The sequence below is a fragment of the Trachurus trachurus genome (genome assembly GCF_905171665.1).
Source record: "Trachurus trachurus genome assembly, chromosome: 19".
Taxonomy (NCBI): domain Eukaryota; kingdom Metazoa; phylum Chordata; class Actinopteri; order Carangiformes; family Carangidae; genus Trachurus; species Trachurus trachurus.
The window spans coordinates 14,737,322-14,765,092 of NC_139913.1; the positions used below are offsets into that span (position 1 = coordinate 14,737,322).

The following is a 27,771-nucleotide window of genomic DNA, read 5'->3' on the forward strand; positions in this document are numbered from 1 at the left end:
GGGAATTAGTGAAGAGAGAGATTGGAGATGACATGTGACAATGCAATACTTCTCATTGTCTTTGCTTTGACCATGAGCTGCCCGGGCGCCATAAATCTAGTCTAGACCCCACTGAGAACTTTACTTAACTCTCTTTACCCTCATGAGTCAGTGTCAGATTTGTGAGTTCAGTCGATGAAACGAGACAGTTTCAACTGTAATTCTTGAAATTTTTTTCTGAAAATAAAAAAGTTTATTCCAAGGAAATAAAAAACACAGAATGGTCTTAAACAATATATACATTCAGAAGAAGCATTTTACACAGTAAAGCTTGTAGTTCTATTAATTGCAGCCTTCACTACTCACACATGTGAGCTCTACTCTCTGTGTTTTGTTATATGTGGTGTTTCTTGATTTATACCCCATTTCTCTTTAGGTGATTGACCATATTGTCCGTGTTCTCATGTTATCACAATCATTTAGAGGAGGAAGTAATTATGTAAAGATTCTACACATATCAGCGTTAGGAGTGCCCTCCATTCACTAGCAGATGGCAGATAATAAAAAATAATTGGACAAATCAAAGCACAAGAGGAAATGTCCTGAGCTCCTATTATAGGTCCAATTTAGACATTCAGTAAAATTGTGTTTTCATTAAACCTTTCCTTTCAGACTCCATGTCTTTGGTCGGTAATGCAGCAGCTTTCTGTTATAAATTTGTGGCTGAGATAACCCGATGACATCAGCCATGACAAAGCTCCTCCAGAGCCATAGAAGATTTGAACTATTGTCACACGATGAGTGAGACATGACCAGAACACTGTCATATTGTTCTATATGTGTGTGTGTGTGTTTCAGTCTTTAACATTGTAGTTCCTGATCTTACTCATCTTGCCTGTGGTTCCTGGTCTGCTGCTCTTGGTGCTGTGTGATGATGGTTTGTATGGGTTCATCCTCTGCTGGGCTTCAGTTTGAGGCTGGGTATGATGCATGGGAGCAGTGACACCATGCACAGACATCTGGACTCCAGCACCACCGGACTGAGCCTCCTCCCTCCTGCTCAGCTCACCTGGACCTTCGGGTGCAGACAAGAGAAGAGAGGTGCAACTTAAACAGCTGGCACAGCTGGAACTTTTTTCTTCTGCTGGTCTCTTCAACCCAGTTCTGATTTAAATGTGTGTATCCATGTGGGTCAGTGGTCTTAGGTCTGTGACCAGCAGTGGCATTTACACGATTTAGACTTTCCCTTCACTTTGATTCACCATTACATTTACACATGTTTAGGGCTTTGGTGCACATATACTGCTACAGTTTTTACTTCTACAACTCCTAATTCAGTGATTTTCAACCTTGGGGTCAGGACCCCACATGGGGTCGCCTGGAATTCAAATGGGATCGGATGAAATGTCTAGTAATTGTTAAAAAAAATATATATATATATAAAAAGATACTGTAACAACATCTCTGGACAACAACCCAAGCCTGATGTGTGTGGCCATAGAGCATAGCATAGCATAATGATTGATGACAGCAGCTCAGATTCAAACATTTTGAATTTGAACTGAATTTGAGCATGAGCAAACTTTTGGGGGAAACTTTAAGGAGCTGTGTCTCAGAGGAAGGATGTGAATGTGAAATATTTAGATTTGTTGTAATAATGGAGCCCTATAAATTACAATAAAGGTGAAGCTGTGGCAGGAAGCATCCAGGCTAATTGAATTTAGCTGTTATCAGATTTCAAAGAAAGAGAGAGTCAAATGAGGTCACTGGTGTTTCATGCAGGCCTGAATCCAAAACTATATGGCTGCTTTCTAATCAGAGCAAATCATTTCCTTATAAACTGGTGCAAAGACTTGAATAAAACAATATAACACATGAACTAATGATGGTCTTTGACGCGGACAGAGGTTCAGGTTTAACATTTCTAAACATCGTGTTCGCTCACAATGAAGTAAGAGGAACTTTATCTAATCTTGGCTCCACTCTGCTGTTATAATTGCGATACACTTTTTGACCCTCTGTGTGCAGTAATCAGATGTGTACTGTAACCTTGTCTTGTGCCACATTTATCATGTTTCACAATTATTGGATGGTATGATGCTGATCACTGTGCCTCAGCCTGATCTGGCAGCCGCTCTGGTTGAGAAACCGGTCCGTGGAGAGACTGCAGCCGTACACGTTGGGCAACAGTCCTGCCATCTGTCCTTCTCTGAGAACTATGCCCGCTGGTGTGATGATATTCCTGATTGTTGACACACTTATTACATCCCTGTTTACAGTCCAAACTCATGTGCTGACTTGGTGTGTTTAGGGATGGGTGCAAAGATATAATCCTCTGAATCCAGTATGAGACAGTAAAAACCAGAAGCTGTCAGCCCCATGGTGGAACTAGTGTTGCTTTCGTCAACGCAAATTATGACGGAATATCGTTGTCAACGAACCTTTATCACGTGACGAAAACGAGACGAGACGCAACGTAAATGGTGGTCATGTGACGATAACTATAATTTAGTATATAATGCAAGATAATTGACGAATAAAAACAAGACTAAATGTGGTTTACAAAATAAAACTCTGCTAAAATGTCTCTTAATTTTCGTTGAACAAAACGAGACGAGACGAAATAACGTTATAATGTTTAGTTGCCGTTGGCCGGGCAGCCGCGGATCGTCAAACAACTGAGACAAACGTGTGTGACTATTGTGTATGTGTATCTTTTCGTGAGAGATCTGCTAAATATAGTGTGTGGGAACTGAAAATAAAAATGTTGAGCAGAGCATCTTCCATATCGGGAATGGATGTATTCTTGAGTCTTTAAGGTAACAATAATATAATAATAAGATAACCATGTTTGAATTGTAAAATGGGTTTGAGCAAAGAAAAATTTGGTTTCGTCTTTACTATACTCGATAATTATAGTATATTGACCCGGTTAAATAGAATTACCGTATATTACTAGAAAGAGATGAAAATCATCGACTAAAATGTCATCAGTTTTCGTCGCAAATAGTCATGGATTATTCTGACTAAAATAAAACTAAAATGCTCAGACTTTTAGTCGACTGAAACTTGACTAGACAAAAAAAAAAAAGAGTATGATCGTGACTAAAACTAATAAGAACTAAAATGACAGTTTGACACAAAGACTAGACTAAAACAACACTAGGTGGAACATGCATGTGAAAAAAATGCTATGTCCACATATCCACCCACCACACTTGTGGACAGACAGCTGTTACTTGTGTCACTTTTCTCTCCCCCCTGCTGTCTCGCCCATTCCTCTTCTGTCAACCCAAAGGGTCGAGGCCGACTGACTCATGACTGTACTGACTTCTTCACTGGGAGCAAATGTTCACAAACTGGTAGGGAATGGATTCAAATCTTTGGCTGAGAGAAGCAGGGAATGAAGCACCAAAGCAGCTCTGTCATTTATCTGTTGTAAACTCGAGGTTTTTCTGACCTGAGAGCAGATACTAGAAACATTTCAGGCATGTGAAAATAAACAGTGTCAGCTTTCTGCCAGCCGGTGGCTTTCCTGGTGTGGTTACCTTCTGAGAGAAGAGATGGACTGAGTGCCAGGTCTAGTTTCTCCCACAGCTCCTTTAGCGATCGCAGCGATTCCTCAGACGACAACAGAGACTTGGGCACAGCTGTACGGGGCTGCAGACCCAAATCCACTGAGCTCTGTGACCGGCTGAGTGGAGGAGTGTTCTCTTTGTTCCTGGAGCTCTGAAGACCAAGAGAACAGCAGAGGGAACTCTTATAAAGATGTTGTGTGTGCAGTTGTTACCATTTGTATTGTTGCACTTATTTTTGTTTATTTCCCAGGACAATAAAAACACATATGTACAAATCTCAGCATAAACTCGGATGCACCAGACTTTAGATTTAGAGAAAATAAATGAGGTTTCAGACATCCTTTGTAACCTTTTGCCAAATGAGAATGTGTAAATTCCCATTTTGTACCAGCAGAAAACCATTCAACATGTTCAACAGTTACCTCAGGCCTGTCTGTGGTTGTGTGACCCTGTGACCAGGGGTTGGCTGTCCCCCTTGTGGCAGGAGCTGGGTCGCTGGCTTCAGACACAGTGCAGAGCCTCTGGCGCAGAGCATACTGCAGCTCCTGTGGACACAGGGACGTTAGTGGAGGAACTGTGCTCTCTGCTGGTGGAACAGACACACAACACCAGGTTCTTTCAGACACAGTTTCAGTGGCTGGCTGTAGTGATCGTCACTCTCCTCACCTGCTGTTTCTTTCCCCCTGCCTCACTTACTGTAAACAGCACAGCACATGGATGATTCTTCTTACCCCCCCTACTGGCCACACTCATAGACTACTTTAACATTATTTGATTTCCCTGACCAAATATGTCTTTTGTCATTAGCATTCTCCTCTAAATCCCTGTTTATTTGGCACAAAACAATTATAAAAAAAAAAAACATTAGTAATGATTTTCAACACAACTGGACTATGTATATGTATATGTATGTCCTCTTATGTGAACCTAGAGAGACTAATGTGAAGCTCACACCTGTGTTTATCATACAGTTCGAAGACAGTAAGAAGACTGGGAGCAGGGGAATTAGCCAACATATCAGTTTCCTCATTGTAACCTGGTGTTTACAAAAGAATGTGTGCAGCTCACACACACTTAGACCAGGTGTATGTGTTTTTTAATACATGATGAGACATGAAACCTCGTAGTAAAACATGATTTGTTCAGATATTTTGCTAAATGTTTCAAATCCATACAAAAATCTGTGAAATTTATGGATTTCATTTCAAGTCACTGTTTATGAGCCACCCTTTCCCCTGTATAACTGTGAAGCATCTTCCTTTGTAATGTCTCTCTATTAGCTTAATGGATCAATCACTGACTGGCTGATGCTCATCAATGATGACTCAAATATCACAGTGATGATGTGAACAGATTTGGGTGACAAGTGAATGGTATAAATAGGCACAATTAACAGCTGCTTTTGTGCTGTTGTGCCAAAGTGAACCTTTGAGTTACTAATTACTTGATTAATCTGAAGTGGGATGGTGTGAAAAAGATAAGACATTAACAAAAGAACATGGAGGAAGGAGCAGGGGTTGAGCTGAGTTAGAGCAGGTACCTGAGTGGTGAGCTGGTACTGCAGCTGCTCCAGAACAGACAGTCGGTCGTGCTGCTCTCCTTGTTTCTCTGTGGGCGAGTCCTTCTCTGGCTCCGCTGCTTCTGTCAGACACACGGTGTTATTAATTCTCTGGGTGCTTGTCATTCTGCTTATCATGCTTCCTCCTGTCCTCACTGATCAACAAGTTGACTGAGGTCTGCCATCATCCGTGATATGCATATCAAATGCACAGTAATGAATTTTCCGACAGGGATCTCTCAGTTAAAACAAAGACAAGACAGCTGAGTTGTGTAGTGTGGGATTATGGGAGTTGTCATCACCACCATTGCTGTCAGCTTCTCCTGGATTGGATTCTTTCAGTGTCAGTGGTTCAGGAGGTTTTTTAGGAGTCGAATTAGAACAGGCAAGCTCAAATACCATAGTCATACCTTATAAAAATGATTATACATTATTTTGATTTTGGTGATTTGCAACTATATTAACCAGATGAAGGACTTTGGTCATTGGACATTATTCCTTGTTTCTGTGTAAGGTCTGTGAGGGTTTGAGAGCTATTAGTCACTTTTTCTCTGATGACTTGTCAAAGAAATATAATATCCAGCGACTAAATTCATCCAGTTAAAATGTAAAAATGTATATCTTGTTAAAAATGTCACAGGGATACACTCCTACAACAATATTTAACCTACTTCTATTCTTCAGTTCATGATAATCTGTCATGTATTTAGCATATTTTACTGTTTTAAAGGTCTAGTGTGTAATAATTGGCAAGGTTTATTGGCAAATTCTGAATATACTACCCATGAATATATTTGTATAAGTGTATAATCGCTATAAAATAAAAATTAGTTTGGTTTTCGTAGCCTTAGAATTATTACTTTATATATACATATAGCAAGGGTCGTGCTTTCGAGAGTGTCGCCATCTTGTGCCGCCATATTTGTGAACGCTAGATGTTGCGGTTTTATCCCCATTTTACACACCGGACCTTTAAATACTCTGTATGTTCGTCATGGTGGACTGCTGGCTTTCACTCTGGATGGAATAATGGATTAGGAACTTGCAGTTGCTACCTTCTCATGTTGGTGTTGATATCACTGTCTGCTTTCCATGATTGTGTGTGTGTATGTGTGTTGTACCCTGTAGTCCAGCGGTGGTGACCTGGGCACGGAGGCGGTTGCACATCTCTATCAGCTGCTGTTTGTCTCTGCTCAGGCGGGCGATACAGGACGCTGCCTGCTTCAGCCTGCTGTGCTGGACATGGGGGTGGCTTCTTTCAACCTGGACGTTTTGAAACTGACCTGAGGCCAGCTGCTGCTTCTTTAAGTGCCGATTGTCCTCTAGGAGCTGTTGCACCAGTGCATTCTGAGAGGAAGACAAGATGACACTTGAAGAGACTCTGTTGTTGCAGCAGGTTGAAAAATATCTTCCTAGAGTTTGACCACCATCTTTAACTGGAGAGATGACATACAAGAAGAGAAAACTGTCTCATAGACAGTCAGACAGTCCTGGATGGAGCTGATAGGTCGGATTTTCTTTGGTACCTGTTGCATGATGCTGGTGAGAGCAGACTCTACATGTGCCACTCTGTCCTCCTGCTTCGGCAGAGCAGAGGTTTCAGCACGTTTCTCTACAAAAACACCACCTGAGGAAAAAGACAAAAGACAAAAACTAATGAATAAGACATAAAGATTTCATCACACAATAAGTTACTAGGTGGTATTATGTTAAACAGCCAAAATGTGAGAACATCAACTTTCACCCGATGGTACCAGCAGAATTCTGTCAGATAGTTTGCTGTCTCATCCTCTCTGTGTGAGCGGCTACTCTACATTCAGTCTGCTGTACTGTTGTTACATCTCACTGTTTGTCCATGTAATGTGCAAAGGGTTTTACATGCACAAAGACTCACACAATGAAAAACAATATACAGTGAGTATTTCAATATACCAAATTCTAATATAAAGACATATACATAGATATTTGGTAGTAATCAATAACACCCTATTCATGCAAAGCTGTGAGCACCACAGACTGCATTTATGGCCACCACATTCATTAATAAAGATGTTTTTTATGGAACCTTTCAGATAAAGTAGCTCTGTTTATGTAAGACAATACTGTCCACACCTGCTGGGCTGTCTTTGGATTGGGGGGGTGGTTCGGTGGCCATCTGAGGGTCAGCTGTAGGGGGGGTGGTGGAGGTGGCAGCTGGGGCTTCTGGATGATGACCGTGCTGAGGAGTGGAGGTCTGTGGCTGGGCCTGGGGAGGGGGTACGGGATGGATGAGACCCTCCATGTCCTTCCTCATCTGAGTGACCACAGCCCGCAGGATGTTGTTCTGCTCCTGCAGACGACGGATCTCTTCTGACGCCAGAGAGTCCACTTTTGGTGTGAGACCCTGTGAATAAACACATATTCACACGTTTGTGTGTCAGTTCATTTATGCTTTACTGCAAGAACTGCATTTATTAGAGGATATTTAGTGAATATGTGCAGTATTTTCGGTGATAAACAGGGTGGCTGTGGCTCGGGAGGTAGATCGCGTTTTTCACTAATTGGAAGGTCACTGATTCGATTCCTGGTCTTCTCTGCATGTCGAAGTGTCCATGGGCAAGACTTGCAGTAAAGCATAACATACACTGAACCCACATCAGCTTTCCAATCTGTGCATTGGGTGTGTGAATGAGTAACTTTCAAGCCTTTTTGTGAAAAGGGTGAATGCAACATACAGTGGAAAGAGCTGAGTGGTCCGGGAATATATACCAAGTGCAAGTCCATTTTACCAAAATGCCTCTATCTATCTCTTTACTAAAGGACAAGGTGGTAAAATCTATTTGTTGGGTGCATAAGAGCATTGTAAAGTCACTTTACCACAAACAGTTGACTAATATACAGAGGAAACCTTTACATGAAAGTTATTGTGGTAAGAGACAGATTCTAACAGCTCAAATACAACAAATACAGTCAACTGAACAAATAGAGACAGATTTTTAAAAAAAGAGAGAAAAGAAAAAGCAGATGGGCAAAGATCTCACTTTTAAAAAAGCAAAAGAGATGGCCTGACATGATGAGGGGATATAATGAGTGCAGAGCAGTTTAACAGCAGTCACCAGAGACTGGCGCTCTACAGATAGCATCATGACCAAAGGAAAAAAGCGTCACAGCCTCTCAAAGGCAGTGACATCAGGAGAATGCTTGTTATTTCTGGGATCATTTGACTCCGCCAAGATATCAGTGTAGGACAGTCACATTTAAACTTGTTGCAGATGTCTCTCTTGTCTCTCTGTTCAAGACCGACAAGTTCAACCTGCAGAGACCAGAGGGTCCTGCCGGGACCTGAGCTTCTCCTCTGCACTGGTGGTGCAGGAAGGGGAGAAAATACATCATCATCAGAACCCCCCTGAATGTCCAAACCAGCACAGTAACACTACAGAGAACTCTCCTGCCAGTCAGCATTGCTATACTATATACTCACTCATACTGATAAAGCATATACACTCAAATAACTTGGCTGAATCAAGACCTGGAACATTTGTTCCTGATTTTTAATATTTCATATTTTCATTTTAATATTATAAACCACGATAAAAAAAAAACATGTGTTTAATTTCTATTTTTGCTATACAAATACATCCATTTTCACTGGTGGTGCTGCTTCCAGGAAATAGCCACATACTTAATCTCTCTAATGTCTGACATTGACAATACATTTCCCACCATCTCTGTTTTTATTTGTTACAAAACATTCTTTATCACAAATCATTTTATATTAAAAGGTGTGTCAGGGTTCAGGGGATTACTGATGCCGAACCATCCGACACTTTTAGAGTTAGTATAATTCCCAGAATGCACCTCAATACAGCACACTGAGTCCGCAGAATAGGACACCCACTCTGGGTACCTGATGATGTTCAGTTCATCAGAACTGTCACTGTACCACAGTTGTGTTTAGATCAATAGGAACTTCAACAATGGAGACATTTCGAAATGGTGTGACATTGTGATGTAGGTGTGAGTCTACAGCTGAACATGTTGCTGTGTTAAACGTTCTGACATGATGTAAGACACCTGCTCAGGATGATTATAACAAAGTATAACGTAGATTTACTGGGCTCAGCAGAAATACCTGCTGTGAACTCATCTGTGTATGACATTTGTAAACACCCACCTGAGGTTTGTTCTCATTAAACTATTTATTAACTGTAATATCATAATCAGTACTTTATAGATGAACCATGGCAGCCATGAAGTTCTAACATCCTCAGAGAAAACTGAAACGTGCAGCGGCCTAATGTCTTTGGATAATAAGTCAACAAATAGATCACACCTTGCTATGTAGAGCTTCTATCCAAGTATTTAGCTCAAGTGCCTTGTGAGTCACTTGAGAAGGTTTTCATGTACGGGGGGGGCCTCGTGTGTTTTTGCTCCCGGTGCCAGTGGAGCGCACACAGGCTGGTATGTTGGGAAGCCACAGAGCCAGACTGAAAGGCCACCATACCTCTCAGGATGCTCGGGGAAAAGGCCAAAGGCCAAAACACGGGACAGCTCTAAATGTGTGTATGTGTGATCTGCTCGACTGAACATACAATACCCCCATGTGATGTACGGGTGTGCGGCGGGCATGGAGGAGGTTAGCTAACCCTAATGTAGAGGAGAAAAGACCTGCACAGTGTTACTGCCTAGAGAGGTGATCCATACTGCTTATATTATAAAGTGTGGGAATAGTCTAGTAGGAAGGAGGGGGATAGATATATTTTTCGAACTTAGCTTTTTGTAATCCTTAAAGGGATAAATTGACAAATTGTCCCATTGCCATAATCCCTATAGTTTTAGGAGTAGGTTCATTACCTTTAATTGTCGGTGCAAGCTGTTTTTAGAACGGTGGAGCAGAGCCGCGAGCTGCTCAGAGCTACGCTACGGAGGCTAATGGGATTTCTTGGTTTCCCTCATCAAACTCATCAAATACACAATCCAACAACTCCAAAACGCTCTCGTGGACAAGTTGTGACCTGCACATTTACGCTATGAGATAATAATATATTTTTGAGGTAAATTCATGCAAAACCAGTGATGCGCGTTCCCGTCGGTGGCAGTTTTTCGGCAAGCAGTCTCCACATTTGCCTCGAAAACAACTCTGTCTGGTAACGTTCCGTTATTATCTCATAGTGTGGTGAATGTGCAGGTCACAACTTGTACACATGAAAAATGAAAAATGTAAATCTATAAAGCTCCTGAACTATACATCCTACAGACACAACCGACCCAATTTTCTTTTTGTCTTGGCATGAGGAATTGGGAGAGATGGAGATTGATTCAATCATGTACTGTATTGTATATAAAAACTCAAACACAAAAAATGTTTTAAAAAATGGCTACATTTGATCACAGGAACTCCTCCCCAATGCACCCCATTTATATATATATATATATATATATATATATATATATATATATATATATATATATATATATATATATATATATATATATATATATATATATATATATATATATTATATATATATATATATATATATACATATATTTTATATACTTTTATATTTTTACAATCTTCAAGTATTGTCCCATGAATGTTTATTTTGGCTATATTGGTTGCCACCATGAATTTCCTAACATGATTTTGGAAAATTCTGAAAAAAATCGACCAATTCCTCAGGCCAAGACAAAAAGAAAATGGGGTCGGTTGTCTCTGTAGGATGTATAGTTCAGGAGCTATATAGATTCAAATTTTTCATTTTTCACAGTCGGAAATCCAGGATGGCCACAGAAAAAACATGTGTGTGACACCTTAAGGATTACAAAAAGCTAAGCTACAAAAATATATCTTTTGGGTGCATGGGATCCCCCCCCTCCCTTCCTACTAGACTAGAAATATAATTTGAGGATAATTAACTCCTACTTCTCAATGAGCTGTGAGATGTGCTCCACAACACTGAGAGTGTGGAAGAAGGGTGATGAATTATGTCCAAGCTGAGTAGAGAGAATCTACAGCGGATCAGGGCACCTTCCATAAGTGAACCTACAGAGCAGAGGAATGAAGAGACATCAACAGGTGTAGTTTTACAGTCAGTCAGTAGTATGGCTCGTTTAATGGGAGATGTGTTAGTGCTCAGCTCTTTGTGTCCTCTGAAATACAAGTGACATACACTATATTACCAAAAGTATTCGCTCACCTGCCTTTACTCATTCTATGAACTGAAGTGCCATCCCATTCCTAACTCATAGAATTCAATATGATGTCGGTCCACCTTTTGCAGCTATTACAGCTTCAACTCTTCTGGGAAGACTGTCCACAAGGTTGAGGAGAGTGTTTATAGGAATTTTTGACCATTCTTCCAAAAGCGCATTGGTGAGGTCACACACTGATGTTGGTCGAGAAGGCCTGGCTCTCAGTCTCCGCTCTAATTCATCCCAAAGGTGTTCTATCGGGTTCAGGTCAGGACTCTGTGCAGGCCAGTCAAGTTCATCCACACCAGACTCTGTCATCCACGTCTTTATGGACCTTGCTTTGTGCACTGGTGCACAGTCATGTTGGAAGAGGAAGGGGCCCGCTCCAAACTGTTCCCACAAGGTTGGGAGCATGGAATCGTCCAAAATGTTTTGGTAACCTGAAGCATTCAAAGTTCCTTTCACTGGAACTAAGGGAATTTATACACCTGGGGCCAGGCCAAGTGATTAGGACACCTGATTCTGATCATTTGAATGGGTGAGCGAATACTTTTGGTAATATAGTGTATATAAAGTGGCCCCCACAACAATATTTGAAATGACAGTGCGGCCATCAGGAGATGATTACAGAACCTTTAAAAAAAATAACAGCTTCATGTTCAAGCTGTCCTGATGAGAAACCCTGTGTTTCCGATGTAACTGTATACTTCCATGTAGGACTAAGGGCTGGCTTTGAAGCTTCTTATTTGGTGTGAGGTTTGTTTGGGCAGCCTGAGAGCTGAGACGGTGTTTATGAGTGTGTGCGTCTCACACCAAAAGACATTTGACAACTCCGATATCTGACACTTAGATCATGAAGCTGCTGTGTCGGAAAATCCACCAAAAGCTTTCATCATTTACATATTCCAAACTACGTTCATCAGATTTTAAGAAAAAATTATATTAATAACAACAACCATGAAAAACCCTCCTGCAGTAACAGAATATGATGCAACATGTTTTCATGTTTTAGAGAAAGTAAAGTAAAAAAAAAAAAAAGTTTATAATCCTTTGGTTACCATACTTCAGTGGTTTAAGTCAGATTTAGATTGTGTGATAATTAACGTACAAATTTGTCTGTTATAGCAAAAATCATCTTTCATGAGGTCACAGTGACCTTGACCTTGACCTCTAAAACCGTCCATCCTTGAGTTCAAGTGAATGTTTGAACTCGAAGTAATTACATTCCCTCTGGGTGCTCCTGATGTATTGCTTTCACCAGAACGTGAGGTCCATGTGACCTTGAATTCTATTATTCGGTTCATCGTTCTCTCATCTATTTATTTCTGTTTTGAAAAAGAAATGTCAAATACCAAAAATACTCAGATGCCAAAACCACCATGACTCATCTTTTGGAAGCTCTTTCTGATGCCTGCACAGTGGCAGGTGGAGGTATTCTTACCTGTACGGCCTGATCTCGCTCCATTTTTACAGAACGTAACAGGACAGTCAGGTCCTGCAGCTCTTGTTCTTTCTCCTTCAGCTCTGCAGTCGTCTGCACACAAGGACCAACATTAAACCTCTGTTAGTAACAGTCTGGGCCTTCAGAGCAGGACACAGACAAACTGGACGGATCAAGATCGATTCCCTCAGTGGGGTAGCATGCACTAATGAGACTGCTGTTTGCTTAGCATCAGAGAGATTTAATGAGCCTTGTAATCATAGTTTGTGATAATTGTATATCTGGAATCACAAATGTGCAAAAACCATTGCTGAAGAGGTAGAAATTCAGCAAGGTATGTGTCAGGGAGCACAGTGTCTTAGATACACTATGGATGGGAGTGTCCAACTAAAGTGATGTGATGAGCTGAAGATGCATCACTCACAGTTAAACATGTGTTTTTTTTTTTGGTCATGTGGCTGAAGCAACACATGTTTAGTTTTCTTGTTTTATTCAGAAACAGAACGTTTTCTTGTCACATCATTTTATCTTGTTACATCACAAAACTCTTGCTTGGCCTGTTCTAACAGGGAACTTTCATTTGCCATTTAAACTGTGTAAAGTAAAGGTCTATAATTGACTCTATTGACACTGTTCATATTTCTTTGCGGTTTCTAGTTTCTCCTACTTGAGAAAGATCAGTTCTCCCTGCAGTGCAGTTTGGTGAACATGTGCTGCGACTGTGACATGGAGCCAGAGTTACAGAGTTATAGAGTTTTAGACTTGATCCCTGAGTAAATACACTTCAGAATACACTTCAAGTCCACATGGGAAGAACTGTCACTGATAAAATGATCATATCAAAATGTTCACGGTCATGAGGTGTGGGGCTGACCTGATCTCTAGCTTGGGTCAGGTCTTGTATTAGCTGCTCACTGGCAAGGTAGTGTTCAGCCTTCATGTCCTCACAGCGTCTCTGCCACTCCAGCTCCACCTGGACACGCGTCTGTTCCAAGTCCTGCTCCCTCTTCAGACCTGCACTCAGCTGCTGCTTGTACCTGACAACACACACACATTCCAGAAATTGAAAGACTAGATCAACTCTTATTTATAAAGGGACATAATCAGAATACATCATTTACTCATACTCCTTTCTCTCACCTCTCTGTCTCCTCCCTGCTTCTTTCCAGCTCAGTCCTCAGTTTAGTTTCTCTGTTCTGCAGGGTGATCCTCTCTGTGTCTTTAACCACCATCTCACTGGACACATCACTCATATATTTGTCCCAGCCAACCCGGGTCATTTCTACCTCTGTGTGAAGCCTTTGAAAACACATACACACACATAGGCTGTTAACGCTTACAGGATATGGTGATGGTTGCGTTTCTGTCTTTTTTTTTGCATCAGTGTCTGTCTCACCTCTGGATTGTCTTTTCTTTCTGTTCCACAGCCTCCCGCTGCTCGTCCTGCATGCGACGCATCTGTGCAGTCAGAGCTTGGACTTTCTCCTGCAGTTTGACGATGTGTCTCTCGGCCTTCTGCAGCTGCTGAGTGTGGGCCTGACGCTCAGCCTCCCGCTGGACGTCACACTTCTTCAGAGCCTTGACTGCATCCTCATATCTTTACAGAAACAGCCACAGTAAGACACCATGAGACATTTGACATTTACACCTGATTTGGTTTTTATACATGCAAATATTGAATTTGCATGTATACACAGTTGCCAAGATCCATACATACAAATGGGAGGATAAAAAACAAAAGAATAATAATCATATGTGATAATAAATAAAGTGAGTAATACATGCACATGGGTATACTACAGAAGTGTATTGCATTCACTTGAAAAAAAAAAGCTCTGCTTTTCAGAGTAATTTCTTTTTCTTTTTTTCTGAGTAATATTTTTCTCAGTTTTTCTGAGTAATTATTTCTGTTTTTGGAGTAATTATTTTTTATGACTTAAGATTTCAAAACCCACAAGCAGTAAGGTTTTTTTCAAGTGAATACAATACGCTTCTGTAGTATACACCTATACACGCCCCGAAAATAAATGAATAAATAAATAAATAATAATATACTATATGAAATAAATACATAAATAAAAATTCACAGGGCCATAGCAATTTTTCAATTTGCAGGGAGTCTCTCAATGTACAATAAGAATGGCTGCCAAAGCAGATGTGTATCTAGCTGTTCCACCCAACAGACAGTCATTTTCCATCTAAGGTTGCTGCCCAGCTCCCCAGCCCCGGGTTTTTGGTGGTTTTTTTTTTTGCCATACTGTTGTAATTTTGGAGCGCATATTTGTGACCTAGGAACAATTCCTTATCAATAAACTATGAAAGCTCCAGTTGTATTGATTTGTAACAAATTAAAATGCTGAATGTGTTACATGCACTGGATGTGTACAGTAAATACGCTGAAATTTTACAGCGCTGTTCAACCCTACAGTGGGTGCCAGATTTTCAGCAGCAACTCACTAATTTTGTGCTTGTGAAATCTCATTTGCTGTTAGACAAAAGGAGCTAGAGCAAACTTTTATACTTTATACACTTTGCCTCCTGCTGTTTTGGGATCATGTTTTTTTTTTTCCTCCATGTGCCTCCAAGTGTCCTGTTTATGTTCCTGCTTGGATCCTGCTCATGTTTCCTGAAGTGTATGCCAGAACTTCTTCCTGCCTGTAGATTATGGACATTCTTTGTGGTTATTAACATGAGTGAAGCTATTTTAGTGAAGAATTGGGGACTTATATATAAAAACCTGTTATCTAACTACTGCAGGTGGTTGATTAAAAAGATCCCATTCACTTACCAATTATATTGTACACCACAGCACAATAATGGAAGAACAGCCCAGAATCAAACATCAACTGAAAACTCTTACTAACAGCACAGATGTTATGTGAGCTACCCCGAGGCAACGGGGTTAGGAGATTTGTAGGAAAAAGGTTAACTATAAACTAAAAATAAATTCACTGTATATAGTTGTTGTCTTTGTGTGGACACTCACGCAACAGCACAGTAGCTCATTTGCCATTAGATCCTGCTGTGCTGGAAGATTTAAATATTAATGAAGGCTGGAGATTTTATTCACTTAATTTGTCTCACTGCCAAACGTCTCTCAGCCCGGGACGGACACACTGTCAAATCTCTACCTCTCTTAGTGCTATTATTATCATCATCATCAACTTTATGAGTAGTGGTAGTAGTGGTAACCCTAGTAGTAAGAGCAGTAATAGTAGTAGTGAAGGACTTTTATAGTTGGGACAGTTTGATCCAGCGCCTGGTGGGTGAGCTACAGTATGTCCATGTCGGACAGAGGATGACACAGCCTCCCATTACCTGCTGTAATCTGACCTTCTCCCAAAAATAATCAATCCTGCTCTCCAAAAATGGGACTCCTGCAGGTAGAAAGCTGAACTGTGGAGGATGCTGAAGCTCTCAGGCTGTCGTCGTCGTTGTGTCTTGTATTTAATCACTGTGCAGCAACTTGGTAAACTTTTATGTTTTGAAAATGTGCTATATACATGAAGTGGATTGGATTGGATTGGATCTTGTCTTAGCCCTGGCTGTTGTTGGCCCCAAATATTCTTGACCTTTTTTTTTTGGTTGCATCTATTTGACTAAAAAAAAATTACTTTGTGTTATTATTAACTCACTTCTTCATGTTGTCATCGTCCTTTTTCTTCAGTTTGGTCTCCATCCGTTTCACTTCATCCTCAAGCTCCTTTATTCTGAGACAGAGGACAGACATTGCGTTTGAAACACATGTACCGTAAATACATATCATACACACAGACATTCCAGATGGGTGCAGTACCTGTGGTCCTTGGCAGCAGCGAGGTCTCTGATCTCCTGGTCTCTGAGCTGCAGCTGAGTCTGTATCTGCTGACAGAGCTCCTCACGGGCTTGGAGAGCCTCGGTGGCCTGCAGCTGAGCCTGGCAGTGGACTTCAGTCTCTTTAGACAGCAGCTTCACCTTCACACGGACACACACACATATGCATACTGCAACAAATGCTGATGACATCATCACACGTGGGAGGCTTTGCTATGAGAAGATTAGATTTCAACAAGAAAATCAATCAGGTAAACTTGCTGTCATAATTATTTTATATTGTTTAAATGGATAATTCAACATTCTGACAAATTGGCCCATTGCCATAATCCCTATAAATTTAGTAGGTTTGTTGCCTTTAATTCTCGGTGCAAGCTATTTTTACAACGGCAGAGCAGAGCTGCAAGCTGCTCAAAGCTACGCTACAGAGGCTAATGGAATTTCTTGGTTTCCCTCATCAAATACACAATCCAACAACTCCAAAACACTCTTGTGGATAAATTGTGACCTGCACATTCACCACGCTGTGAGATAATAGTTTGATGAGGGAAACCAAGAAATTCCATGAGCCTCCGTAGTGTAGCTCTGAGCAGCTCGCAGCTCTGCTCCACCACTAAAAATAGCTTGCACCGACAATTAAAGGTAACGAACCTACTCCTAAAACTAAAAACTATAGGGATTATGGATTATGGTGATGGGCCAATCTGCCAAAATGTTGAACTATCCATTTTAACTTACTTTGCATTAAATTTAAGTTCTCAACAGTGGTTGTGTCTGTTTTTGCCCACATTAAGCCACAGACCATGACTGAAACACACATTTACAGTAAGACATCGTCTCTTACTCTCCTCACCTTGAGTTCATGAGACAGCACCACAGCACACATCTCGTCCATTTTCAATTTGAACTCATGTTCCCTCCGTCTCAGCTCACTCTCAAAAGTTGCTGTCATCTCCTGTCAGAAATTAGATTAGTTATGTGAAAACATTTTAAACACTACACGTTTCAGTTCTGTTCAGATTTCAGGCAGTGTGGTGCCAATAAAAACTCTGCTTGATTGCAATCTTAAATCATTTTACAGCACAAACACTGCTAACATAAAGACTGTTATTTCCAAACGACAGTAGTGACAGAGATTGGATGGAGTTCCGGTTAATTGAAGTTAAGCTACAATGAAAAAGTAAAGATCCTTTTACGGTCAAAAGGAAAATAATTCATAAGAAATGTGGTGTTGTGTTTGAGAACCATTCCAACAGAACAAAACAGCAACAGCTTTTTGTTTTTGTTTGCCAGCTAGCATGCTATCCATTAGGGATGTGAACGTGTACTAAAATATGTACACATGTAAACGGTGCAATGCTTTCCGTTTAAACGTGTACACGGTAGGGTTGGTCCACCACCATCTGCTGCTACAATTCATAGGAGAACTAAAAAAAAAAAAAAAAGCACACAAAAAAAAGGATATTGTATGTTGCGTGATGCTGTGTGCTAAATCTGGTGCTTGTAAAAAAAAGATTATTGCTAGTGCACACTGTCCTTAAACCCAATAAAATAAATAAATGATATGTAAATTTTTGATTTTGTGGGAATCAACTTCCTACAATGTGTATAATTAAGAAATAATGTAGACAGCTGACGACATGAGCTAACTGACTAGTTAGAGTTTCTACCGGACCAGACAGCAGTCTATGCAGAGTCACAACAGTTTACAGGACTGTTGTGACTCTGCATAGACGCTGCCTGGTCCGGTAGAAACTCTAATTTGTTCAACACATGCACAGAAATGTGATGTGATCAGGGTCAGATAACATTTCCAGTACGGATTGGGCAATGACAGGTAATACTGTCACAGTTTGTACGACTGTCATAACTAAAAGATGAATCATATAGCCAGTTTCATCTCATCTGCGTTACTGTATAACTTGACATAAGCCAAGATGGTAAACTGACTCTGGCTATCAGGTAGTGAACATAGAGATCACATCTAGACACTGATCTGAGATCTGTTTGTGTTTGTTGAAATTGAACAGTAGGTGGATTCTACTTCATTCAGTCAGTCTCTGCCAACGCTTGCTAACCAGCTGTCTGCACATTTCAGACTGATGTCAACGCAAACAGTGCAGATGAATTAGTGTGCTGACTTTCACTTTCTGTCTTGTCTGTGTCCACAGCGAAAATTAAAGTTTATTAATTATTAAAAAGTATGTAGGGATGGTGATGACAGAGCACAGAGGCTGAGAATGAGTATTAGCCTGTATGATTGGGTTCAAGTAGAAGGTGCACGTCCAGACCTGTATCTGAATTTGATACAAGCGTCCAGCAGCCAGTGTAGGTCAATGTGGAGACATGTGTCCTTTAAGGCTAAGTGAAACCCAGACGTGCTGCTGCATTCTGGGTAATCTGTAAGAGTCCACCAGGAGAACAGTGCAGTAGTGGAGGTGTGAGAGAAGCATGGCCTGAACCAGGAGCTGTGTGGTGTACTGAGTCAGGGAGGGCCTGATTTTCCTGATTTTGGACGAATCGTGGTCAGAGAAGGAGAACTGGTCATCAAACATGACACCCAGGTTTCCTGCCATCTTGGTTGAGGTAAGGACTGAAGAAGTGTTTTTCATACAGATATCACGAGGGAGAGGCTGACTGGCTGTGAGTTCAGTCTCAGGGAGGTTTTGTTGAAGGTGTTGTTATTCATTCACCTATGTAGGTATATCAGAGAGGCTGACGGCGGGGGTCACCTGCTGGGAATAACAGATGTAGCTGGGTGTCGTCAGCATAGTGGTGATATGAGAAGCAACGAGAGCGGATAATTCCACCAAAGGAGGTGATAAGACGAGGGGTCCTAGTATAGATCCCTGTGCTTAATCCTTTTTCAGTTTATTACAAAGAGTTGAACAATAATCTAATATTACATTTTTGTATCGGATATCGGACTCAAGTTCGTGTATTATATAAAATATTATAGTTATACTCAAATTAACGGTAACGTTTTAGAGTAAGTACAGACTATCAAGCATTAGTTAAGCATTAATAAATACTGAATTCTTCATGTATAAAGCATTAATACTCATTAGGATGTAGTTTATAAATACAGTTAGTGCTTATCAATGATGAGTAAAACATTTTTAACTGGTTAACTACATACTAATGAGTATTCATGTGTTATAAATGATGAATTCCGTATTTAATGCTTAATGAATGCATTGTTACCAAATTAACTCATTAGAAAGAATGAATGAAATCAAACTAGACTAGAATAACCACCTGGCCTAATAGTCTTGAATAATAGAAGAGTTTCTGCAGAAGAATATGATGTCATCATGAGGTTGATAATTGAAAAAATGACAATGCAGGTTATCCTTATGAACATCTGAATTAAACTTAGTCTATGAAGTCATGAGTTGTGGCCATTTTGTTTTGTGAGGTCACAGTGACCTTGACCTTTGGCTGCTGCCAGAACAGAAGACAGTGAGTCCATTCCATTTGTCCTGTCCAGTGTTGCTGGGCATCTCTGTATGTGTGGATGCAGCAGCAGGATAATAATGGCTCTTTTATAATGTTATTTGATGAAGACATGTCAAAGCCAAAACTAGATCCATGTTATGACCTGCTCGTCTTACCTGACAGATAAGTGAATACACACACACACACACACACACACACACACACACACACACACACTTGGTCATGTGTTATGTCCATGGTAACCAAACCCAACAGATGCACACAGCAGTCAGAGTCTTTTGTGTGGGTTCATCCTAAAGGTCTGCTGCTGCTCTCCTCTGAATGTCTGGCTGCTCTGCCAGTTATTTATGGCCCTGCGCTGTACACAGCCAGCTGTGAGGAGGTGTAACACAAGACATGTCACTGTGTAGCGTCACGTAGTGATAAAGATACGCACACTGTGTCAGTGGCCCTGTGTGTTTTACATTCATTTATGACCATAGGGAAGTAGCAGAGGCCTGAATAGTTTTATTCACAGCTGTGAACCGTAGATCAATATTACACCAGATTTGCATGTGTGTGTGTTTGCAGATCACGTGTGTATGGGCATAAGTTTGTGTGTGTGTTTACCTCTCTCTCTACGGTCGTCTCTCCCTCCATCTCTTGTATTCTGCGCTGCAAATCCCATTTCATCCTCTCATACTCCTCCTTTTGTTTTTGAATTTCACCAGCCATAGAGCTGCCACACACACACACACACACACACACACACACACACACACACACACACACACACACACACACACACACACACACACACACACACACACACACACACACACACACACACACACACACACACACACACACACACACACACACACACACACACACACACACACACACACAGAAAAAAGAAATCAAAAAGCTGAGCAGTGACTGAATACAGCTACATGAGTGCAGACTGAGACAGTGACAGGTGATGACTGCATCACTTTAATATTACTTAAACAATTTCGACATTCCGGAGACTTGGGGTCTTCAGTCTCAGCTTCAATTTAGAAAGTACCAGAAACATCTAAGGATGTCAAAGTGGACCAAGTGTTATTCAGTATGACACCGTGTTATAGTACACAGACTAAAAGAGATGTCCTTTTAATGTAAATCTACATTTCTTTTGGGGAATGAAATATTTGACCAAGTTTGTAGAATTGTCAAAACCAAGATGTTTTGTTTCTTAGAAAGTTGATTTTCACCCAAACCACACCTGATCAGATGGGAATCGATGATCAATTTGAGGTCAGAGAAAATACCAAAGACATTCCAGAGGGTGGCAGAGAAGAACACACAGAAGTTTGTGGTGAGAAAATGAAATGTGAAAGAACATACATAACAACATGATTCTAGAAAATATTGCAAAGTTACCCTTCATTTGCACTCTTGTGGTTTTCCTCATCCTGTTTCGCAACTCCGATAAAAACAAACTAGTGCAGGTTTACATTTCCGTTGAATCTTTGCCTGTTGACATGATTTTTTCTTGCCTCTAAAGCTGATAACATCATCCACTCCACCCTTCACAGACATCATTAATTCAGCTATCTCACAATCAAACTGAGCCTGACTATAAAATGAAATGGCAAATCTAGTACCACAAAGCAACTTGACCTAAGTGATGACAGAGCCAGCCTGTGCTGAGTGATGCAGCAGCTGGGCAGAGTGATGGTTAACACAGCTGGTTGTGGTTGGCTGGGTGTCGGTTTAATGCATGCAGTGTTTCCTACGTAAATCGAGGTGAGGAGTGAGAAAACAAAAACAGATTCATTGTCACTGAGCTTCCTGCACACAGAAGCTTCGTTGCTAAGAGTACAAAGGTGCAAATGTGACTCCTCTTCTCTAGGCTCACCTCCTGAGCTGGTCCAGCTGCAGCCTGTGCTGAGACGCGCTGTCCCGACTCCTCCTCAGCTCCTCCTGCCTCTCCTCAGCCTCTCTGGCTCTCTGCTCCTCCAGCTTGGCAACCTGTGTACGGAGCTGGCTCAGCTCCTCCTGCCTGTAAGTGACACCAGTATTTCAGTGTTAGCTGATTTGATTTACACACCGTGTCTTCCTGTGCCCGTCTGGATTTATTGTAATGCACTCAAGGTGAGCTGTGGTTGTACAAAGTCACCCTTCTCTGCATCTCATCGACACAGCGCTTCACTCCAAAAATCAAGAAAGGAACAAAGATGTTAAATGATTGTTTCTGCCAAAATGTTTGGCAGAGACAATGAACATTTGAACAATTGAACAGACATGTTGTTTGTTGGGGAATCACCCAGAGACAGAACTTTCTACTTCAATCAATCAATTAAAACCACCAAAGTGTTGAATTAGGTTATCAACATAATCAATAACAAATAATCAATCGTGAATTTATTTATATATTTTTTAGGTATTGTTTGGGACTTGTTGCCTTTATTTTTGACAGGACAGTTGGAGATAGACAGGAATGGAGAGAGAGAGAGGTGGAATGACATGGGCCACCAGTGGAATCGAAACCTGGGCCCCTGTAGCAAGGACTGTAGCCTACTGTACGCATATGGGGCGCCTGCTTTACCTCGTGAGCTATACGACGCCCCTGATCTATTGTGATTTTCATTTAGTTTTTTCACATTTCAAATGAAAATCTAACAGATAACAAAATAACCTCTGTGAAATGAGATGAGAAAAGTAGCAGCGGTTGCTAGGGAACAGACAGAAACATTGCTAACTTAGTTAAGACGGAAGGAAATGCTACTACATATGGTCTTAAGGAAGTTAGAGTCATCTGGCCTCTGGTGAACTGTACCTGCTCTGCTCCACAGTCAGAGCTCTGGCTGTGATGACATCATATCTCTCCAGCTCTCTGTCTCGTTCCTCCAGGACGACCAGGTTGAAGTGGAAATCTTCCTTCAGCTGTTGGTTTTGTTCTCTGACAAATGAAGCATTATAAAACAGAGAAGTGGTTATCACAGTACTCATGAAGAAATACACAACCTCGATGGACCAAAGGAGCAAAGGACCTGGTCTGATTGGACTCTGCACTGTGGCATATAGAGGAATGAGGCTGACATCAAGTTAGACACTAAAAACATAATGATAATGTTGATAATGTGATAATGTGATAATATAATAGTATACAATAGGAGATGTTGCACTGCAGGCTGCAACAGATGATGAACAGAAAGACTATATCAGCTCTGACTACTACTGAGTTGCTTTGCTGAAATATAGATTACAAGACTACAAAAGAACATTAAATATTGTTCCCCAACAAGGACTAGTACCACAGCGATTGTTAAGAATTATTGTAATATACTAATAATGTAAAATAAATAGAAACAACAACAAAACAATAGCCCATCAGCATAAATAGATGGATACCGATAGATGAATACTGATACTATATTTATCACTCGTGAATTTCATTCATACCTACAGTATTCTAAATATTCATTTGATGACTCCTAACTGCTGCTTCTAGTAAATCTGTTCATTTATGTGTTTGTGATTTTCCTCTCTGTAGCTGTACCCAGGTGATCCCTGCTCCTGGTTAAGACCCAGCCCTCTCCCTGGGGATAAGGTCTGTATGATGAAGATTTCAGGTTATCAAAGTAACTTCAGATTTAACTATTTTCAGTCCTACGACTGTGGTTCATTTGTTACCAGGGCAAATGACGCTACCTCAGTTAAGCTTCAGGGGATCTAATCAATCTATGTCTACAGTCAAACTACTGACCAATCAGATCACTGGAAAAACATCACCAATTCTATGGGAACGCAACAAACGAGTGTGAAAATGAATAAGGGATGAATAATCAAATCGTTTTTCAATAGTCTTTCCATTGTGTCCACTCTGGTTTTAAAAGTGTCCAGATTTTTAATCCGACAGGGTTCCTGACAGTGACTCTCTTGTCATCATCACTGCAGCTCAGAACAACATGAGGAGACTTTGTAACCAGAGCTGGAAATTCACAAACTTCAATATTTCCATGATTATTAATAAACGTTGAAGTCACTAACTGCATCACAGGCGGACTACTTCCCTTCTCTCTTCTTTCTCTGCTCCCTGCAGAGGAAACACTCCGACAATAACTTGAGCTGGTTTGAGCTGGTCATAATAGTTTGTTCATCATAAGAAAAAAGAGCAACATGGACTTCAACCTGACTTTAAGAATTACAAATCATTTCCAGTGTTTCTCTCTTTTGTATTTGCAGTAATGTGATCGTGTTCTGTACATTTAAGCTTGTTGAATATCACATTTGGATATCGATTGTATAACCACAGTTACCTGCGTCATACATTCTCATATCAAAGTAAATGCTTTATTAATGCTTCTGACAATGCTGCTTATGATGATCAAAAATTCGGCCTCATTACTTGAGTGTGCTTGTAGCTGGATGAGAAAACCCAGGATTAATTGAGACAGTTGATAACCAGCTAGGTACATGTAATCCAAGACGAACGTTAGGTTCAGTTAATCCAGATAACAACATGTTGTCCAGGTTGCCTTACAGTACAGGCCTCTGATCTGGCTGTGGTTACAGTGTTGTGTTCTGATTTTGTATCTTACATAGCCTTGATTTGGCCTCCTGGTTGTTTTGTATATTCATGTTAAAGCAGATATCAGTGGAATGTTTTTGTTAATATAAGTCCTAAATAGTCCTATTTTCCGTCAGCAATCACTTACATGAAGTATTTCAGCCTAAACACGAGTCTCTCCGTCACTCTGCTCTGCTGTAACCCGAGGAGAAAATTTTCCTTGTGGGATACAAGTGTTATCCAATGAGGAGAGAGAACGGCATGAAGGGCTGTGTGTGCAGCCAAGGGATGCGCGTGAATGTGGTGACGTAGCACGAGGACCAATTGATGCCTGACAAGGGCGGGGGCTGCTAACTCATGGTGCGTTCAAAGAAACTCGTACTTTGTGTTTTTCCTTCCTGTGAAGTCATACCAGTTCGATCTGGTACGAGTTCACGGGTCGGAAGTTACGAGTGGCCGTTATAGGGAACTTTCACAGACAACAGGATGGTAAAAACACGAGCTACGGGTTACCTGGAACGCTACCAAGTCGTAGTTGTGACTTGAAGCTGTAACTTACGGTTTCAAAAGCCTGCCTTGAACGCAGCATTAGCCGAAACGGCCGTGAAGCTGATATCTGCTTTAATGAATGTTTGCCTCATGTACAAGATTATACATGACAACATTAGAGAACTGGACACATTCGGTCTATTTAGTGCCTATTTGAAGAAATGGTTAAAGGGATAGTTCAACATTTTGGCAAATTGGCCAATTACCATAACCCCTATAGTTTTAGGAGTAGGTTCGTTACCTTTAATTGCGGTTGCAAGTTATTTTTAGAACGACCGAGCCGAGCCGCGAGCTGCTCAGAGCTACGCTTTCCCACACATTCATTTATTCGTGGCGGCCCGCCACAAATAGATTTTTCGGCTTTTGGCTCGACCAACGCAATATTGTTCCGTTCATTCATGGTTTGCATGGTTTTACATAGTACTTAATGATGTTGTATTTTTACTAATATTACTATATACTTTACTTTCCTATTATTATGCGTTTAATGATCTTAATATATTATTTTTACTAGGGTGACTCTGTAACATCTGTCTGGGGACTACAGGTGAGAAAAAGCCTTTTTGATTAACTTTGGCACCTTTACAGCAACGTTGATTGATGTGCAGTGTCCCTGTTAAATAAACTAATAAGTAAAAATATAAATACAAAATAATAAACTTGATGGACTCGGCTGTTTTATGTGTCTTCTGTGATTGATTTGGGTGACTCACTGGCGGATCGTTGTGCCGCCCCCCCCATAGGTCCACCCAACGGTGAGTGGGAAACACTATGGTTCTTGCATGAGGCCCATTGCTGTTAAAACTAGTTGTAAGTACACTGACATCTACAGACTGGAGTCCAGTTGACCAATGAAGCTGATTCTGATTCTAATGTTATATCGAATTTCCACATATTTACCTCAGAGTTTCTGTGAGATATCTGTGTCTGAGATTTCTGCCTCCACCCTGATACAATGGAGGTGAACGCAATTCAGTTTGTGTGGCTGACTGCACTGAAAAATGCCATTTAGACATTTCAATAGCAACATGTCTGCCCAGATAAACGGTGCTGGTCACTCCTGAAATCCCCACACCTACATTGTTTGGAGCTGAAGGCAGATATCTCTGACACACATTTCAAAACCTGTACAAATAAAACTAAAGTTATGAGCTTTTGTAACGTGGATCGACCCTTTATGAGTAGAAATGTCTGGTGTCACGTTCTAAAGATAGCATTTCAATTTACTGGAGACTTGATTACATAACCACACACACACAAAGGCAAGTCACTACTTTAGAAAATACACAGTATACAAACTGTACTCTGGTTTGGCAGTGTGTGGAACAATCTTAACACAGATGAGGGGGAATTAATCCCACAAAAAAGTAGCAGAATCTGGAGGAAACTTACATTCTGACTGTACAGTTCGTAACAATGGTGAAAGTGAAAAGCCACCGGCTTCTACAACAGGACAACATCAAAAAGAGACTTCAATAGCTACCACCAACCACTTCCACATAGAAACACAGACACAAAGCAGGATTTGAAGTTGCCACCTTGTGATAAACATTCTTCATCATCATTTATATGTCATTAGTAAAGTATTTATTAATAATCACCCAAAAAAGTGACAGGGGAAATAATAATTTTGCAGTGTGACAACAAACTGCTTTGTGTGTGTGTTGTAACTGGTTCAGTTAGATTTACACAACTTTATACTGAAGCAAGGAAACAACAGTGTTGCACTGTTTAAATTCTGTTTAATTTCCAGCAGTGTTTAATGCAACACTGGTATTCATCTGATGTAACTGACTCATCATCTAAATTTATCAATTCTGGACTTTATGACTTCAAATTAAATCAGTGTGGAGGCCCCCCATGGCTCACCACTCAGGCACAGCCCTCCCCACAGCAGCCATGGGTTGAAGACCAACTCACTGCCCTTCTCCCCACCCTTTCTGTCACTCTTTCACATCCCCTGTCAAATTAAAGGCAAGAACTGCCCAAAATATAAATGTGTGGGTTTGCAGACCTCAGAAGCTACATGTATTTTCCTGTTGGTGACTGGACCGTGTTGCTAATCTTAAAGCAAGGGGTTGACATAAATGAGGTGGATGTATACCTGAGGGAGGAGCACTCCTCCTGGGTCTTTTTCAGGGAACTCTCCAGCTGATGAACCCTTAGAGCCTGGAGCTCCTTCCACTCCCGTTCTTTACTAGCCAGCTGGGCCTCCAGGCTCAGTCCAATGTCCCCATCTGACTGCATGATGAGACTGGGATATACCTATGAACCACAGAATAGAGATCAGTATTAAAACAGACATTATTCAGGATAATAATTATTAGCTTAATGTGTTAGTTTTTTTGTCCCCACAAATTCATGTTTTTAAATTTAGAAAGTAAACCCCAGAAAGATGCTTCAAAAATCAAAACAGAGGGAAAAAATGCTGAAGGAGAGATTGCATTGAGTAACAGTACAGGGAGTGGGACTAACACAGATGTGTAGTCATCACTTTGGCTCCCTAGTGTTGAGACAGGAAATCACAAATGGCTGTAAACTGGATGATTCATGCAGAGAAGCACTTTGGGAGTCACAATTAACCACAGTCTACTTTTTAATAACAGATCCAGATATGCTTTCATGCAGCTGTTAAATCTTATGAATGGACAGTTCTTCCAGGAGGAGTTACAGGCTGATCCCA

At 40.8% G+C, this 27,771-nt stretch overlaps 1 protein-coding gene across 1 annotated transcript; it reads right to left on the reverse strand.

Annotated features, from left to right (window-relative positions):
- ccdc57 (coiled-coil domain containing 57) lies at window positions 1-27,335 on the reverse strand (the record flags this gene model as incomplete). The annotated part of the gene is made up of 18 exons (XM_083994882.1): window positions 1-1,054; window positions 3,528-3,708; window positions 3,980-4,102; window positions 5,098-5,198; window positions 6,237-6,580; window positions 6,670-6,742; window positions 7,228-7,498; window positions 12,731-12,823; window positions 13,605-13,767; window positions 13,871-14,029; window positions 14,127-14,327; window positions 16,366-16,440; window positions 16,527-16,684; window positions 17,397-17,498; window positions 20,612-20,720; window positions 21,885-22,028; window positions 22,806-22,928; window positions 27,193-27,335. The coding sequence occupies 18 exons, from the start codon at window positions 27,333-27,335 to the stop codon at window positions 834-836; spliced, it is 2,784 nt and encodes a 927-aa protein (XP_083851008.1). The 3' UTR covers window positions 1-833.
- Between the last annotated feature and the right edge of the window lie 436 nt (window positions 27,336-27,771).